Raw genomic sequence first — 20,707 nt, forward strand, 5'->3', positions numbered from 1 at the left:
GAGTGTATATACCTACACCATTGTGATCGATTCTGAGCGATGTCACCCAGAGTCTCGAACCATTGGTTACGATAGTCATGAATAACTAACGTAATATCAATTCATAGATTACCTAATCAAATATTTTCTTAAGACAACTTGTATGACACAGTTTGGAATGTGTCCACGTAGAAAAATGTATTCAACTGTTTATCTTCGACGTGAACATTATTTAATACCTAATATTTCTCGATAAATGGATGTATATAAATATTTCTTTTATTTTCTTAATTTTCTTCATTTGTGCCACTATGAAATGTACAATTTCACCAGTTCATACAGTATTTATGATCTGTCTGTTCAAAAGAATTTTCATATAATAACGATAAACATATAAACTCACGCAACTGACTTTTTATATTAAAGTTCGAGTATGAATTTAATCCAACGGAACCATTTGGAACTGATGAATGTGTATTGCTATAAGGACTAGTATGGAACGTTTGACTAATACATGATTGTTGGTTCATATACTGAGTAGTAGTGGGGTTATCAGAGAATGTGTTCACTTTGATTTCAGTGCATGAAGATGGTGGTTCATGATCATACTGAATACATGGTCGGCTCGTTGTATTATCATTTATTGTAGGTGCTGAAGCTGATATTTTACCGATCCAACTGCCACTACGAGGCGGTGGAGGTGGTGGCGGTGGCCGAGGACGCCTAGAAGGTTGACTACTGACTTCACTTGAAAGTGAAAAAAAAAAGAAAATGAAACATTATATCAACCAATAGAATTACTTCTAATTTTGATACAATTCTTGTCTTGTAACTAAAAATATTCCCAGTAAAAGGTTTTCGTTGTAGATTGATCTCAGTTGTGATGTAGTGAACAAGAACACCAGTGGGGACAATCGAATGTATTTGACACAAAATTAAAGGAATTGTTAATAAAATCTAACAATCATAAAGTAAATGCTTAATTTGCAAAATGTCCACAAATTGTCTCAAAATAACTCAGACTTTATTGTTCTTGCATTTTCATACAAATTGCATCCTGTTTCCATTCTTTACTGTTCGATCTTCTTGTCTTTCTGCTGCCAGACCTTCTGTTCACGACTAACATCATATACTACTTATGTCAATATAAGTAGCACACACCACAGCGATACCACTGAAAGCCAAGAGGTAGTTGTTTTGTCTGTGTAGGATTCAGAAGAAGCAACTTACATTAAATAATGAAACTAGCTTATACTTTTGGTCCATTTTATTGAATTTCAATATGAAGTATCTTTTTTAAATAACTAAGATGAAAGGTGGATTTAGCTACTAATGTTTATACTACGTGGTGACAACATTTCCAATACTGAGAGTGTGAACAATAACTAAATAAACGTTGAATCAAATCGACTTGAACATGAAAACTTGTAAACCGATATTTGCGAAAGCATCTAGTCATACAAGTTATTGGCATTCTCTAGCGGAATATTTACCACTATCTGTTAATAAATCATTACCGAATTCATTCATATGAGATTGATACATTATGTTCAACTCTAAAGTAACACTATTTACCAACTAGAAGCACACCTTTCTAATACTTTCGGCATATCAAACCGTTTCAAAGTAAGTGTATAAGATGAAATCGAATGTGAGGAGGATAATTGTCCACTTGACGAGTATGAAAAAGGTGAAGAATAAATTAAAAACATTAGAAGGATGTAATAGAATTAAATTACCGTTAGAGTCATAGAAGAATGATAGGTCGTTTGATTATTCACTTGAAAACTTGACTTATTTAAAAAAATAAACATCGGTAATTTAATACATTTAATTAAACAATCAGGTTATCTTATCTATCTATAAAAAAAACATAACGATTCACAAGTATTCAACAGTTATTCAATGAGTTGCACTGAAAAGGTATTCTCTAATTAATTGAAGCTGTGCAATAGTGATAGTGTAATTCCCATCAGCCAAATGTACTGGTTTATATTGATCAACATTGTGTAACAATATATATGCTAGAAATACTATCCAGCTTTTTAAACTAAAGTAGGCTGGGGTGGGCTCGAACCGACGACGTATTCCATGAAAAGTTAACTGATGCAATCACTAAGTCACTGAGCTACATAAAAGATTAATTTTAATAACAGTTAACCTAAAATTTGTCAAATAGTGGTCATTTCACACGTTCGACTTATTCATATTAATTGAAGAAGAGTTAAAGACAATTCAGTTTGAATAAGTATGGTTTTAGTGATGTTTCTCAGTCTTCTCGGATATTCTCGTTTGTCTAAACAATTTTCCAAAAACTAAATTTTGATATTCGCTAAAGCAAGCTGAACAGATTATCGCAGAAACCATTCGAGTTCCTTCACTAACACGGGATCCTAGAAAGTTTTTAAATCACGAAAGTAACTCACGATGCTTTTGGATAAGAACTAGAGGCAATTCTTTAGATCTTCTTGAATAAGACCATGCGTTAAATACATCATTATTCAAATTAGTAGTTTGCATGTGATAAATAAGTAAAGCACTGAACTACACTCATCAATTCAGTAAGTGTTTTAAATGAAAATGAGAGGCCAGAAATTGTACGAACGTAAAAGCTTCATTTATCACATTTACCTTAGATAATATTTTTGACCATAAGATTTATTATTTATTTATTTGAACACATAGATATTGGTACAAGGGGGCAACAGATATATATGCGCCACATAAATCTCATTTGATTTATGTGAGGGCTGTAGTACTGCCCGAGTGCCCAAACCGAAACAGGTGGTTTTCTTAGTGGGCCACACCCCGAGCCTTTGACCTAAAGGTCTGGTCCACAAGGCAGTGGAGCAATGTCAGGAGATGTAGTCCCATGGTGGTCGGTGACCCATAATCAATTCATACTTCAATTATTCCCTCAGGATCCTAGAGACCATGTGCACCATTGGTTTGGAATCAGGGTTTTCCGACTCCCCTAGGTGGACTCTCCGTGTCCACCGACCCGGGTAAAGCGTCGGACATTCACTTTTCATCCTCTCAATTTCGTAAAAAACACCCCTGGTGCGAGAAGGCAGTGAATAGGACTTCCTTAGTAGTGGTTGTATGCACGTGGTTACTTGAGAGCATTTCGAGGAGGAGAGCGGACTCTTCCCACTCTCGGCCGTACCAGGGCATTTGGGGGCTTAACAATTAGATGTAGCCCATTAAGTATCCTGTACATATTCTCATGTCATATGCATTTTAAAAGTTGTCAGTAAGAGAGAGAAAAGACAAAACACACATATAATACAATAAAATCAAGACTAATGAACGATTTTCCTTTAAAATGTTTCTTCAAATCTTACTTATCTATACAGCTTCATCATATAAAAGACAGTCTAGAAATGTCAATTTGTTTCTTTTAAAAAAAGGAGATCTTTATGTTTATCAATAAAAACTGACACCAGACTTCATCATTGACATAAAAATCAAATGATTGTTAATTATTTATATTTAGCTTACTTTATAGTTATGTATTAAACTAAACAAAGAAATTACCGAATTCATCTCACTTGATGTTGTTTTACTTGTATCTTCCCATCGTTATTTAGGACTGCAATTGATCAGTCTCTTATTAGCATATGTGCATATTGTGTGTATTGCCTCGATATTGCTTTAATTCACAAGCATTCTAAGTAAAGATGGATAGTGGCTAACAGTGGAATTCAGGATGCGCGTTTCGAGTCCCGGAGTGAACACCAACTCTGAGATGCAGGTACATCCAGCTGACGAGTCCTAGATAGGATGAAATGCGCATCCTGGATTTTACTGCTAGCCACTATTCATCTTTGCTTAAAATAATTCATTGTTTATAGTTAGTTATTACATAATATGATCTGAACAATTACTGTATAAAAAGGTGGAATTATTTAATCTTATAAACTTGTAACATTCATATAGACAGATAGATACAACAGAAAACTTATAATTTTCTACTGCTTCGGTTTGGGCACCCGGGTAGTATTCCAGCCCTCACATATTTTGCATTGTTTCCTTTGTACTATTTAAACTTGTGTTAATTTAATATCGGTTATTCATCAACTCTGAAGAAGTGACTAACATTAAGTCACGAAACGTGAGAAATACTCATTGAGATATAACAAAAATATATTTATTATTAACTCTCTACCCAATGTTCAATTTATTTGAAACTATCAAATCCAACTTTGGTATGGATACCTATTTATAATTTTTCCGTGCTTTTTTTTCAAAATTTTATATGAATTGAATATAATAACACACGAACACTGGCTTTAATAGTTGTAGACAAAATCCTGAAAAGTGCACAAAATCCGGTAACGGTGCTGTTTGTGGAAAATGCCAATCTTCACAATGTTAGCATTATAGTGTAAGAATCTTCTTCATAAGATACGGTAAGCTAGTGTGGAACACTAAGTATGATAAAGCTTGAGTCGCAGAAGCATTGAATGATTTGGTATCTAACGGATTTTGTGGATTATGGAGCCATCGTTACCTCTAGACTGAACTAAGACGTATCACTTTGGAGATTAACTAATTTTTGACACTTATTAACCATTTCGTTGAGCGTCGAGTTTCAGTCTTCATCCAGATGGCTCAGTATACATGTTCTGTTCTAATATCGGTGGATATTTGAAATTGTAGGATGCAAATGAAAATTAAGGCTTGAACTGATCTTCTGTTAGCCACTTTGATTGGAACAGTTCACATTCGTGATTAAGAATGCCAACATCAAACAGGAAATCAGCAGTTTCGTTTATTGCCAGCTTCAAATATCTGTATCGCGTTTTGAATAAGTTATCACCAAACTGCTAACTTAGTGATTGCATATCATCACGAACTTTCATCCTATTGTTCTCCACTACGCCCCTGGAAGTTCCTGTTACTGGAGTACCTGTAATTATCCCCAGTGAAAGACTCACTCGCCTATTTACCATGCTCAACGTCCTGTTTTCTCGACGGATTTAGTTGGTATGTATAATAGACATTCTGAACGTCCCACACACTTTGTACAAAACATTTTCCATTTTCTTTCCAATTACTTCAGGTTCCCACCGACTTTTTCCAAGATATAACTTGAGAACTACTTTATCACCCACATTAAAACTATGGATATTCGGATTTTGTCTTTACCCATCTACTGATTTATGTGGCAACATGGCGTTGAATAAAGTCTGAATACTTCTCCCGAACATAACTTCAGCAGGGGACTTTCCATCTGGGACAATAAAGTTGGGCGCAGTTCTATAAACTGTTAAAAGTCTTGTAATTGTCTAACTTGCCCCCTCGTCTCCCACTTTCAGTAGTGTTTTTTTAAACGTGTCAACGAGGGCTCTACCTGTCCATTTGATTGGGGGGAATAGGAAGGAGAGCGTATATGTGCGATTCCATTAATGCTGCGGAAGTGCTTGAATGATTCCGAAGTGAATTGTTAGTCATTGTCTGTCACCAAGGTCTCTGGAACTCCGAAATAGCTAAAGAACTCAGATAAATTACCGATTGTTTGACTAGTTGCGAAATTTGACATAGCATAAATTTCTGGCCATTTCGTGAGTGCATCCACTATGACTAAAAACACTGTTCCTCGTACTGGGCCGGCAAAATCTGTATGCAGCTTTTTTCATTATTGTGGCTGACATTTCTTTGGATTTTTCGCTGCTTGTGGGCACGATGAACAATTTTGGCATCTAGTTTCGATATCTTTATCCACTGTAGGTCAGTAAGCACAGCTTCGAGACAACGATCTCATCTTGATGCCGAGATGGCCGCTGTGGAATTGTTTCAAAACCTTTGGTGTAATGTTTTTGGAACAGCGACTCTATCGCCGAAAATAATACATAAATTGATAATTATGAGTGAGTCCCACCGGCGAAAATATTGTAGCAGTTCTCCTTAGAAACAACGGTTTGGCTATTTAAGATAACCGCTGACTTCTAATATCTCGTCAACTTCCGTAGCTCTGTTGATAGCTTTGAAAGCAACTGGTAGACCATCAACTGCGTCTTCCAACACTCGGTGAACTTCTGCTTCCGTTTCAATTTCTGCCACGAGAGTATGTTCTTCACGTTTCACTTGTAAACCAGTCAGTCTAGACAAGGCGTTAGTTAGTCCAAAATCGGTAATAGGCTGGTACTTAGCCTTGATGTCGTAATCTAAGAGTGTAGTTCCTAATCGTTGAAGTCTATTTGCTGTATATACCGGAATCCCTTTCTTCGACCCACAAATGGCCAGCAATGGCTTATGGTCAGTTAAGAGAGTGAACTGACGTCCAAATATCATCTGGTGAAATTTCTTTACAGCGAAGATAATTGACAATGCTTCCTTTTCGATTTGACTATAGTTACGTTTTGCTGTAGTGAAAGATCTAGCTGCATGTGGTATTGCTTTCTCAGATCCATCTGGCATGGTGTGAGAAACAATTGCCCCAATGTCGTTGTTCGAAGCGTCTGATGCTACTACAATAGGCAAGGATAGATCATAATACGTAAGCAACTAGTAGTTTCTTGATTTCCTCATAAGCAGGTTGAAAATTTGTAGACCAATCCCATTTTATATTTTTCTTCAGAAGGTTATTTAATCGGACACGTAAGCGATGAATGTTAGGAAAAAAGGCCCCATAATAGCTAACTAGTCCCCAAAAGAGATCGTAGTGTAAGGACATCCGTTGGTCTAGGCATAGCTTCCATTGCTTGGATATTCTCTAGTTCTGGTCATCTGTCATCTTTATCGATTATAAACCCGAGATAGCGTGCCTTTAGTATGTAAAAGTTACACTTTTCTTAACGGAGTCAGAGATCATATTCGGTTATCTGTGACATCAGACTGGGCTTTATTTCTAAGTCAATTATATATCGATTAGATTCAATTGTTATTAATTGGGAGATGTATTCAAAGCATTGCTTATCAGTTGAACATAAAATTACAGTGAATTTTTTAAATACAAATAAAAATGAATTAGAATTAAACAATTAATTTCTCAATGAATGAATTAATAGAAATGTAGTTGTCGTTAAGCTAACGATCTGACCCCGTAACGATGATTCATGAACTATAAACATAAATCCTACGTTTGATTTTGTACATTCTATTAAGATTAACCGCGTTAGGTGACGGTGGTAATAAAGAGGCAAATATGAATTAAGTTCAACGAATTTATTTCAAGCATTGTTACTCTAACAGACGCGAAGTGGAGATGGAGAAAGTCGATGTACCAACTCATTGAGTAATAGATGACTCAGTCTTGATAAGCATGAAAGAGACAAGTTTACAGACACATACGCACTAGCATACATAGATGTTTAAAGCATGATCAAAATCTACACGTAAGTAATTGGCAAAGTCAAGCATATGGGTGAGAGAAGAGGTAGAAAGATTTGAACAAATTATTTGTCCAAGGGTTAGAACAAATCACGTAGGCGAGTGATAATAGAGATTTACTACAACATTAACAAGGAGAGAAAATTAACTAGATATCTATACCCAATTACCGCCTACTCCTAGATGTAATAGTGATTGTAAAAGTTAAGAGTAATTTGCAAAAGTAGTGAGTCAGTCATTATCCAGTGAGAATTGTTCTCTTATATGGAAAAATGTCCGAAAATGCTTGATATATTGTATCGATCTTACTAAACTATTTATTTATTACTACACGTTAGAATAAATAGTAGCGCATAACTTAAGACACAAGTTTTAGAAATTTTAGTTATTATAGATTCATCAATTGGTAGACTGTAATTTTATCTGATTTCAATCTTAACTGGTGCTGATTTGCCATTATTATACCTTCATCATCTATAAATTAATGTTGTATACACAGTACTTTAACCCATTTTCCTGTTTATTTAGTGAGTGACTACTGCGTATATAAGTGTGATTTTCATTAGACAATTTATTTTGACACCCATCTTTTAATTGATTTGGAATTTTTCATTAAACATACTTAGGTAATGGTACATGGACATGTTTATGGCAAACAGTTGTGGATAATTCTAAAAGCCTGAAATGAAATCTTTGATGAAAATTATGCTTTTAATGTTTACCACTCATTAACTAAGACTGCTTCGGTTTGGGCACCCAGGTAGTATCACAGTCCTCACACATATCGAATGAGATATGTGTGGCGCTTCCTTGTACCAATATTAACGTGTTAACATAAAATAATAGAACAGGAAAATGATCAGAATTACTGGATACAACCCAATTAATGAAAATTGAAAACAATGCGATGTGGATGAAGCGAAGTTTGAACCTACAACTCATAAATTAAAAGTGATCATCCACTCCAAGAAAGTAGAATATAACAATAAACTAAACTCAAAATAATCATTTGGCTTTCAGTATAACAAGTATGATCAAAGAAAAAGAAGACAGAACAAGTAAAATGAACTGAATGTATATGATGAAACCACTAGAGTAAATATTAGACAAGAAAATTATTTTAGAAACTATACACACTTACCGATATTGGGAATGTGGAATTTGTGACTGAATATTCATTATTACAGAAGGATTAGTGTATTGTAATGTTTCATCAGTATTATTCATTATTGACTGAGTTGGACCATTTTTGGTCTCATATACAACATACTGCAAAACAATGAATAAACAGAATATACATACATAATTTCGATCAATCTAATACTAACAACGATCAGTATTTAAATCACACAGGCCCATACACAAACGAAGATTGTGCAAACTGGTTCATTTAAAATCATTAAGTAAGAAGTAATGATTAATAATAATGTGGTGTGGGCTACTTATATCGACATAAGTAGTATAAGACGCTAGTCAGGGACAGGATGTTTAGCAGCTTAAAGATAAGAGAATAGAAACAGAATGCAATTTGTATAAAAATGCAAGAACAATGACGACAGAGTTATTTGGAGACAATTGATAAACATTTTGCAAATTAAGCATTTACTATATAGTTCTCAGATTTTATTGAGATGCTCTGTAATTTTGTGCTCAAATACATTCGATTGTTCCAACCCGTGTTCTGTTCACTAAAATAATATCAAAAGAACGAAACGGCCATCCAGTGCTTTCAGGTTTTCCATGAAGGTCTAGCTTCAATTGATTCATGATCTCAACTATTGAAATTACTATAATATCCACAAAAACTCTTAATAAGATCGAAAGTTGAAGAACTAATGAATTTATGTACGAATTATGGAATTTATTTCTAGAATATGTAATAACGAACAGTTGGTTGATTATAAGATAAAATACCTCCTGAATTTTACTACTGATATTTGCTATATAAAATATAATTTATATGTAGAGCTAGAGAACATGATGAGATATCTGTTTAGAGAGCCTATCATACCAACAACAAAAAAGACTGATCAAATTAAATCCGATCAACAGAACACAAAAATATAAACTTTGATAACTAATATAAACAATCTCATTTATCGAAATGAGTTGGTTGATGACTTTTGTGACTCAATAACTTAGTAGATAAAACGGTTGACATTCTAAACAACAGAACCTAGGAATGTAGTAGTATGAAAATCAACACTTGAACCTATATATACACATATCAAGTCAACGAAACCCAGACAGTAAAAGAACATGAACACCTAGATTCCACTATTAACACCGACAAAAATTCAATTGATTAAGTCAACAATAAGGAAACTGTTCGAGAAAACACTTCCTTCCTAATAAGAACATAGTTTTTTTTACTACTGCAACAAGTTTATGAAGGGTGAAAGTTCAGGTGTTGGTTCGAATCAAACGTTTACATCCACATAAGAAATGAATCACGAGTGTTATACAAAATGAAACAATGGAATAAAAAAAGAGATAAATAATTTGAGCAAATGAAACATTTCAGTTCTTATCAGTTTTCTTTAATTGTTACTGTCAAACTTATTACATAACCCATGATGTTAAATAACAAGAGACAAATAAGGAAACCAACTATTAGAAGTATTGCTACTTACTGAGAACATAATAGGAACAGATATAATATATGATGAATCTATCCATTAGTATATATCTCATTTACAATAAACAGAAACTAATGCCAATACTTTGTTCTAATTGATTGATTAATCACGAAATAAGAGACAAGGACAGGAAATGACTGGATTTTTTTTAAAAAAAAAATGAATATATACATGCATTCAGTTTCCCCAATCTAGAAGGATCTTATCTGAATGACAGTAACAGACAAATCAGTACACATAACCACATATAATTAAGCATACATACAAAAATGCATGTATAAATGATAGTGTATTTTAGATTACAGACATTGATTATTTGCCAATTCAAGCATTTCTAATCTTCAACCCCCTTCAATAAATAAAACATTGTCTGAGGGCATGAAGTGAAAGAGAAAGAAAACAAAGATTCAATTTCATTTTAAAAACTCAAGATAAAATTAGACTGATATTTTATATTTAGTTAACTTGACAGTAACAGCCTACTGTGGAAGAGAACAAACTAGTTTCTAGATGAAGAGGAACTTAGGAAAAGACGATGCAGTTGGTGGATAGGACATACATTACAGAAATCACCAAACTGCATCACGAAGCATGCACTGACTTGGAATCGTGAAAGGAAACGGAAATGAGGAAGACCGAAGAACACGCTATGTAGGGAATCGGAAGTAGACATGGAAAGGATTGAATGGAGAATGTTGGTGAGTGACCTATGCTCCTCCACAAAGGGTAACAGGCGTAAGTAAGTAGCTAACTTGAAATACGAAAAGGCAGGAAGGAAGTAGAAGAACTAGTTAGTCTTATGTGAAAAGCCGATAAGATGAGAGATTTGGAAATTTCTCGACATGAAGGTTGTTTATAAAATGGACTAACTGTTCAGTCAGACAAAAACCATTAAAAGCTAGTCGGTAACCCTAGAAAGTTGCTTCGTTTTAGTATAAGTCACTTCAGCAGTTCAACACACTTAAGGACCCATCAGATATCAAATTCAGAAACTCCGTTCCTAACGGCAAGGATGTTCACTTTATATCACATTTGGTAAGCCATTCAACGATAGACAACTTTTAAGATATTGTGCCGTTATCATCCATTGACATAGGTGACAATTGTTCTACTTCCGATATAGATAACATCTACCAGTCAAGGCTTTTCACTAAAATTTACTTTTCAAAGAGCTTTCTGACCTTCAGCAGCTATCTGGCTCAAGTCAATGAATGAAAGATTATTTTCATAAAAGTTGTTCTACAGAAAAGTGAAAGCTATAACTAGAAAATATTATTTTCCTGAGAAAAGCGAGGAAAAAAACAAGGCGATATATAACTAAATTTGGCAAAACTCGCTATTTCAGGGATTCATTTTCAACCTGTTAAGTGACAAACACTACTTTTGAACTCTTATATGTATTCGTGACGTGTTTAGTATTACAGTTCTTAAAATGCTTAGAAATGAACAGGTATGATGATTGTAGCAACTGGAACCTCGATCTATGGTGTCATTGGTTAGATTAGCTGTATTTCATCCTGTTTGGAGTTTACAGGAGAATTTAAATAACAAGATCAACAACGGTGAACACAATTTCACTTTACTTTGCCTTAAAAGTTTAATCAGTCAGTAAGTCAGCTACAACGTAGGACCAGGCACATATATGCATCGGTCCAAGTTGCCATACCTCATTAACACAACAAGATGGACACCAGATTCATAATAGTAGTTAGTTCAGAGGTGGTAATATATCAAAGAAAGATTGCGATTACAAGTTTAATACATTCCGATTGTTTTTATACAGGTTTATTCCCCATTTACAAATGTGCTACATGAAACGATGAACGATTTGAAGTGGTTTGAAGTTGATCAATAAGTAGCGATCAATGTCACTTCTGTCTAGTCCTTCAGTAATAATCAAGTTCTATCGACTAAGTTATAATGTGACAGATAGTCTAAGTGGCAGGACATTAAACAGAATATGATTTGATGTCAGGCATTTTGAGGTAGTGGAGAAGTAACCCTGGGCTGAAGAAATACATATTTGTTATCCATTTATTGATTCGAAAATTTTGTTTTATGTGCACTTATTCGACAACTCTGTAGCATCTTTGTCCGGTTTGACTGACGTTAATGTCATACTAGACGCCAGAGCAGAGGTAGCACTGATCGATCGGATCTCAATTCACAGTCGCCCACTTGTTAGATTAGAAAGCTCCATTAAAGAAAGAGACGTTTGGGAAGCGACTGTTTTCTATGATCTCCGCTAATGAGCCCACAAATTGTAGTCCGGCTGAGGCCGTGGATGAGTCCTACCAACAATTAAATGGTATTTTCAGGAGGGTGATAGATTATAAAACTCGCCGGATATTCAATATGCAGCTTGTGCATTTAGGAACAGAAGAGTGGCTCGGGTGGCCGATGTAGACTCGTCGGTAATATGTCAGGTATCGGTAAACATCTCCTGCAGCGTTGTCAGTCACTTATACGCAACGTAGAGCCTGGCATATATGTGCGTCGGTTAAAGTTTCCAAACCGCATTAGCACAATGGAATGAAGCTTTTCAGTTGAATCCCAATGTAGTGGAAGTAGTAACAGCATCAGTAGTAGTAAAAACGAGATATCATCAGATACCAACTAATTAGGGCTGATTAGACTTTCAAGATACGTAAATCCGTTGAGGCATTCCCTATCATCAGTTCAGGCGTCGACACAGACGTCCTGAAGCAACATTTTACATTTAGAAGGAGGGAATCGCATTCCAAATACTTTTGCATTGTTGCTTAAGGTGGCCAGAAAACACTATTTTGTCAGAATGACCGAGTAGGACTGCCATCTGAGTATTTTAAGTCAATAAGGGAATCTCTTGGTGTGACATTATTTGCTGAAAATGCAGACGATGAGAGAGTTACATCTAGAAGGATATCTATGACAGATTTAAATAAAAAAGGAACAGTGCGAAAAACTGAACACTACTTTTTGTTGATAATTCTGATGACAATTCCCTACGAGATCTAACTTAACCAGTAGTTTAAGTAGAAAACCTGAACAAGGTTGATGGTTTTCTTTGGTACGTCTTCCAGTGACAGACACTACCATGGAACTCTTCGATTTAAAGAGTCTGACGTTGTCTTAAGGTCGAGAAAAACAACTATGGTTGAGAGTTAATAAACATGTCTTAGAACCTGATGAAGGACGAATATTTGGTTTGACCATACAGCCTGATTTTCAGGGATTGGCTCTTCATAAGCTAGGGTTAATATTCTAAACGCCACGTTAGTTTGATTCACATGTGGTTATCACAAGGAAATTTCTGTTATTTCGTATAGACTGGGAAAGATCAGTTGTCAAGACTAGTCAGTCCAGATCAATTCCCAGATCCTAGCCAAAAGCTCAGTCAATCTGGCTTACTAATATAATCATTTCATTAAAGTTATAAAAATCGACTATAGACATCACTTGTCCTTCCTAATTTTAAAGTTTTATCAGCATTGTCAATGACTTGGTTAAGCAATTTGATATTACTTTTCCTGAAATTGTTTTTTTCTAATGTTAATGCAAACACACATGTATTCACTTGTTTTTACATGACAAAAATCTACTTCATTTGATACACTGAATGGACAGATGAATCCATGTTTAACATTCAAACTAACTAGCCAATTACTAGTCTATTATAGTGAACATTATCAATATCTATCACAACAAAACATCAAAATTAGTTTAATATTCTTTAAACATTGAAGAAAATTGGACGTTGGTTAACATATAAGAAAAATATCACAGTGAATCATCGGTACGATTATTGTCACTTTACACAGTCTAGAAAGTTCTTAACTAAAGCAAATTTTAAACATCGAAGGAACTGATTTGACATTTATTTATTTGGTAAAAATGATAGAAAATAATAAATGATGCTGACAGCGAAGCAATAGATGTATATAACCATGGCAAACATGAAGAAAACAATTATTGAACAGAGGTATATCAATGTGACATGAATCCACCTACACACAAACCGATAATATTAAGTGGCTATTAATGAATAGACGAATCTTCATTACATATCTCTATTGACTGACTAAGAGTTAACACAATGTCCTTGATTTAAGTTTTGTGCTAGTTAGTACTTATCGGGGAAGTGTAACTAGAATTTGGGCGAACCGAAAATTTCTTTCCAAGTTTTAAGCCTTTACGCCTGTGTTATTTAGATTATGATTTGATAGACTGCGGTAACTGAGTAAACAGTAACACAATCTACTACTTTATACTGGCCAGCATTAGTTAATAGATAACACGATTAACAGTAACTAAAAATAATGACAATTTCCAAGACTATGAAATTTCAAAAAGTTGTGCATTCTAAGCTAGGTTGAAAAATACTTAATGCATTCTGGTTTTTAGTGATATTTTGGTTGATAACAGTTAGCTGTAAAAATAATCTCAGTACCACACCTCATTTTGCATGTCCTCATGTTGTATTTTATTACATATGCAATCTAGGAAGAGCAACCCATCGTATAGGATTGGTCAAGGTTAGTTCACAGATTGAATAGAGGTGATTAAAAAGCGCGGTCCTTAACAGATACGAGCTATAATTTATTTAAGAAGCTGAAGGACACAACTTACATTTTTTGTAGAATTGAGTGCAATTGGATAGCCCATAATAGGCAAACCACTACTAATATTCGGTTGAGAATGTGTAGAATTGTTCCGATAACAGTCATAAGAAGGATATGAAGTAGTTGTTCGGATATGGGATTGCGAATAGTGGGTAAAGTGATTGCTTGATGAATTAGGAAAACGTTGTATAGATGGGCTAGGAAGAATCACATTTTGATAAAGATGATGTCGACTATGAGCTAGGTTATACTGCTCATTTGAATTTGGTTTGGACACATCATGTGTTGAGGACTGATGATATGCTGATTGGGATGGTGAACTTAATGACTGTGATGAATGAAAAGTAGTGACAGTAGGTGGAGACAACATAGACGAGGAATTATAACAAGGATGCATTTTTGTGTAGCTTCAATCCGAATTCAATAGATTGAACAGTATCTAAGGTTCACAGTTTTATGGAGATAACTAACATTCTTTAATTTGGATTGAATACTAAATAATACAGAAAGTCAATAAGTTTTAAATAACAAAAGTATTTAGTCGTTTTTAAAAGTAGAGTAACCAGTACAGTACAAAGTAACTTCTTTAATCTCAAATCAATGTTAAAATAACTGTTAAAACTGAATGTTATCAAAATCCAAAACGACCGAATGAGTAATATTGAGGTTACACCAAAGGTATTAGACAACGGTATTATATCGGTTGATGCAGTTGTGAATTTTGATCGCCTAGAGTGGTTATTACATGTTACCCATCCCTAAATACCGCTTACTTCAACCGACGATGTTAGTTCGTGTAGAAGCAAGTTGCAAGAAATTTCGGGGTGGTCAAACTAAAACGTTACATCATTCCATGAAGTTAGTGGCTCTTGGCCTGAGCCATGCTAGTAGATAGAGAATACCTAGTTGAGGTCAATACGTTAACCACGATCAGTGATCAGAGTAGTGTGATGTTATAGCGCATAACACAACTAGAAAATCTGTATATAATGACATAGTTTTGCTTGAAGGGGCTGGTAAAAGGCAGACTGATCTGAAGTGAAGAGGTAGCAAGCTCTTAGTACTGCACTTACTTGGGTATTATCGTATTTAGTTGTTTTTTCTTTGGTTAAGCAATGACGGTTGCTACAGTAGTAAAAAAAAATATTAGAATTGAAACAGTACGACTTATTTCTCTACTATATGAGATTCAGTGAATTTGTCATCAATATCAGTGAGTATTTTTAGTGGAGTTTTGCTCTTCGAGCTGGATGATTCAGCTGTGAAGTTTTGATCAGTCTTCTACACAACACCATCAGCACAAACTTCGGGTAGAAGTGCTGTATTCAAACTTCACGTTGTCCTGTAGAACTTGGTCATTGTTAACCTTTATCCCTTCGTTGTCTGTATATATGTTCTGATGATCTCTCCATTTGACCGATTTTTTGATACATTTATCCATAGTCTTTTTCAAATTGGTTGATATGTTGGGTCATCTTCAACTTAATTACTGATTGTTTATTGGCCTGAGTGTCGAACTTCTAAAAGTTCTCTGGTCTTCTTTTATCAAAAACTTCAACATTATTACAGTCGAATGTGTATCCATAATTATCTACGTGTATTGATGTGAGTGAAGATACATCATGGCGTTTGACAGTCAGATAGTTTCCATACAGACGAAGATGAAAACGGAGGCCATTTCATCTGGTGTACTGTTTCTCGCAGTTGGAACAATTTATTTTTTAGATAATGTTTGGTTTTTCTTTTCTTATTTCATCATATGGTTTGTGTGATACAGCCTAAAACGATCAACATACACTAAGCTCCTCATAAATATTCAAGCAAATCAACGGAGTATTGGTTATTGTATGTTTGGAAGCTCAAATTAGGTCTGAGGAGGATGAGCATTTCACAAGCCTAACAACGCCAGTGAACCAAATACTTGATTAACTAACTAAACCAAGGGTAAATATGTGTTAGCAAGGAATAAAGTATGAATTTTTGTATGTTAGCAGTACAATATAGTTTAACAGGTATATTAAGGAGAATAAAGTAAGCTCATTTTTGAACTGTTTGTTATTCTACGGAGGCTCATGAACCTATAGTTGGTTATTTTCCAAGTGTTATACATTTGATCTATTTCTAATACGTCCTCCAGTCTCTTTGTGGATTGCCTTAGATAATTTAAATGCGAACGCAGTCGGAAAAAACTAGGTAATATGTATAGTAATCTACATCAAAGGACGCTTCTATTAGCTTGTAATTAGTCTTATTTTAGAGGGAGTTTGTTTGCGGTTACGCTTTACTAGTTTTGAAACCTATCTTTTTAATATTGTCTGATTGAATCTATGTACCTAGATTTGAGCAGTGGTTTTCGACAAGGCAAGCACCGAACGACTTGTCAACAGAAAAAAATCAAAACAAACAACTGTAAACCTCTACTTTAGACCTGGGACTTCAAGTGATTTAATTTTACAGATTTGTCGACATGAGTCGGTAAAAGTATAATATACAAACGATCTTAAGTTGACCAATCGAAATTAAGACAATACCTCAGTTATTACGCTCAAGGTTTAAAGTGCGGTGATGCACATACGTCCGAAACCTTACACTATCAACCTCTTGTCTCGATTATCAGATTGTGTAAATTTCACGCTCGTGTCATTTCTCATTGTTATCAATCGCTTCCGATACTGAATGTACGTGCATTCTATGTGCTTACTGAGTCGTCAGCTCATCATTTCCACTTGCTGCCCTCAGCACTCCATCATACAAGGTACCTCTAGGTCAGACGCAAACCTACCAGGGACTGGACATTATGGTGATAGCCCGCAAATGCACTGGTACGGCCGAGAGTGAGGAGAGTCAGATCTCCATCTCGAAATGCTCGAACATGACCAGGCGTATACAAACACTGCCAGGAAATTCCTACTCACTACCTTCTTGCGTGGGAGTTTGGTTACGGAACTAAGAGAACGAAAAGTCAATGTCTGGCGCTTTAACCGGGTCAGTGGACACAAATCGTTCACCTAGGGGGGTTACAAAACCCTGATTCCAAACCGATGGTGCAGATGGGCTCTAGGACCCTAAGGACACAAATGGCGTATGAACCTATTGTTGGTCACTGGCCACCATGGAAATGCATCTCCTAACGTTACTCCACTGCCTTGTGGATCAGACCTCTAAGTCAAGGACCCGGAGAGTTGCCCCTAAGGAAACTACCTCTTTCGGTCTGGGCGCCCGGACAGTAGTATTCCGGCCCTCACACAGATCGAACGACTTATGTGGCGTATATTTGTTTGGTACCTTCTTCTACCATTGTTTGTGTTTAAAGAAGGAAATAAATAAATTGAAATCGATAGCTGACGTGTATGATATTATCAACTAAGTGAGAATCGGCAGTATTTGAATGCTGCCAATTGGTCCCCAAAATGTTTGAAATCTATGGAGATATTTTTATATAGTGGCAAGGCGAATTTTAGATGGTGCTCAAGCTAAATTACGTGACATACCTGCTTTCAAGGCAGATTGTGTGTCTAGGTTCTTAATGATATTCATTGCTTATTGAGATAAAAGCAGCCATTCTATTAATTTGCATTGATAATCGTTTTATAATTAGGCAAAGCTTTTTGATTGGCTGATAAGTCGCCCATGGTCGTCAGTATATTATTCTTTTACCCATAATTTTCCCACCGAACATATATAAGTTGATTCTGTTTAACATAAATAGGTTTAAAACATACTTTCGACCTAAGTGAAATGTCCGCATAAACAAATTACTTCGCTTATACCTCAAAACCGCAGTGTTACGAGAAACATACTTTTATCAGGTTGCCGAGCAAACTGCCTGCCGAAATGTAACTCACCTATTGTTACAGCCGCGTGCAAATCTTCAAACCTCAAACTTCAGATTCAGATTTGTGTAGTAAGAACAGAAGGCCTACAGCCTATGTTATTTCTTTTCTAGTATGCTTCTGTGACTGTCCAGTCTTCTCTTGAAAGAGTCAATTGAAGGTGCGGACACCACTGCTTCGAGCAGCAGGTTCCAAGTATTGATGACTCGGTGTGAAAACCTGTACGCCACGGGTAGTTTGTTCGTTCTTGGCTTTTCTACTTGCCTGCTGTGTTCTCTGAGATGTCCCGATCTAGTTGGAAAAAGAGAGAGAGAATAAGTTAGGTCCGAAATCACTTCTTAGTATTCTGTACATCAAAATTAGATCTCCCAATAATCTGAGTTAGGGCAGAGTAAAGAGGTCCAGTTTTTCAAGCCTCTCTTTGTATGGTAAACCTTGAAGTTCTGGAATTGCACGGGTAGCTACCCTCTGTACTTCTTCTACGATATCCGAGTCATATTTCAAACAAAGGCTTGAAGCCTGAACGCAGTTCTCAAGCTTAGTTCTCACTAAGGATATGTATATTGTGGTGAACATGGTAGTATCTAACTTGGTGGATGTCCGTTTTGAGGCCCAGAGGGTTCCAAACTCCTTAGCTGCGACCTCCCGACAATGGGCCGTCGTCTTGAGACCATAACTCACTGTCACCCCTTGATCCTAATAAGACCGGACTACGGGTAATGGCACATCCCCTATGTTGTAACTGTTAACCTTTGAATCCTCAAACTGCACGTAGGCACACTTTTCCGCGTTGATAGGCATCAGCCACTCTTTAGACCAGTTTATCATATTATGTGAGTTTGCCTGAAGGGTAAATGTGTCTTTGTCTCCAGTTATTACTCGCCAAATTTTTACATCGTCAGCGTATAATAACATTGGAGACTGTACTATACTTGTAAGATCATTAACGTACGTTATAAAAAGTAAAGGACCTAGGACTGAACCTTGGGGTACTCCACTAAGTACTGGTCTCCAGATGGAGCAACTGGAATTTATTCTTACTTTTTGTCTACGACCTACTAGGAAATCCCTTATCCATTTTAAAAGAGGCCCGGCAATACCAAGGTTTTCCAACTTCAATATCAGTCTATTAGTTGGCACCTTGTCAAAAGCCTTACTGAAATCTATGTAGACAACATCCACTGTGCTTCCGTTGTCTAGCGCATTTATCCAGAACTCCCTTGCTATAGGAAGGTTCGTTGTACAATATAGACCCTTTCTAAAACCATGTTGTTCTCTGTTTAACACGTTTTTGGCTTCTATAAATGCCATTATAGTCCGTTTCACTATTCTTTCCATTATTATTATTACTATTATTATTATTCACAAACATCTTATGGGTACATAAATGTTGTGAGGAAACCATTTCGGGTTTCTTCAAAAAATGCAATAATACACAATTTTCAATAATGTTAGCATTATACTTGCCATATTTAAAAAAAAATTAGAGTAATAATAATAGAATATTAATAATAATAAATCCGGTCTGTGTAATTGAGAAGAATATTGAATTGAGTTTAAAGAAGGAAATGGAGCTACAACACTGGTGAGACTTGCAGGTCTGTAGTTCGATCGAAGTTGTCTTGGTCCTGTTTTATGTACTGGATTGGCGATTGCTTCATTCCAGTCCTTAGGTAACACACCTTGGTCAAGCGACATATTGAATGTCACAGTCAGTGGATCCGCGATATATTGTGCAATATGTCTCAAGATTTTGGGGTGCAGTTCATCTGGTCCTGTTGACTTTTCCATGTTTAAAGTGCTAAGAGCCTTAAGCACATCGTCTTGATCAAAGTCCACGGTGAGCAGGTGGTTTGTAGACTCTGTATTTTGGTCTGGTTCTTTGTCTAGAGGAGGTTCCTGAGTGAAAACTGCCTCAAAATAGTCAGCCATAGCCTCTGCTCTTTCCTGATCTTCCTCTATCATTTCAGATTCACTCCCTTCTTTAATTAGGTTGGGAATCCAATGTTGCATCCTTGTTCTGTAGTTTATGTACGAGAATATTCTCTTGGGCTGCTCGAGTGCAGATTGTGTCAACTGCATTCGATATTTTCTTTGAGCTTCCTGAAGTTTCGTTATACATTTGTTTCTTACTGATCTGTAGCGTTCCATCGTACCTGATGTGCCAAGGCGGATGGCAACATCCCAGCATTTCTTCTATTGTCTTAGTAAGCGTCGAATATCCCGGCCTATCCAGGGATGGCCGTGCTTTTTCTTCTTTGGGACTGTTCAGGGTATTTATGTTTGAGTTAACCGATTGTATGACTGCCTGAAAAGAGTC

General features: G+C 35.8%; 1 protein-coding gene across 1 annotated transcript in view; it reads right to left on the bottom strand.

Annotated features, from left to right (window-relative positions):
• The window catches only part of MS3_00000980 (uncharacterized protein), a 61,359-nt gene extending 42,964 nt beyond the window's left edge, over positions 1 to 18,395 (bottom strand). Inside the window, exons 1-4 of the mRNA XM_051208537.1 lie at positions 18,355 to 18,395; positions 14,562 to 15,047; positions 8,456 to 8,583; positions 392 to 726 (exon numbers count right to left, since the gene is read on the bottom strand). Of these exons, the coding sequence (XP_051075559.1) occupies positions 392 to 726; positions 8,456 to 8,583; positions 14,562 to 14,951 (853 nt within the window). The 5' untranslated portion in view covers positions 14,952 to 15,047; positions 18,355 to 18,395. The remainder of the gene's footprint in view (positions 1 to 391; positions 727 to 8,455; positions 8,584 to 14,561; positions 15,048 to 18,354) is intronic.
• Positions 18,396 to 20,707: the final 2,312 nt, after the last annotated feature.

This window comes from Schistosoma haematobium, chromosome 1 (assembly GCF_000699445.3).
Source record: "Schistosoma haematobium chromosome 1, whole genome shotgun sequence".
Taxonomy (NCBI): Eukaryota; Metazoa; Platyhelminthes; class Trematoda; order Strigeidida; family Schistosomatidae; genus Schistosoma; species Schistosoma haematobium.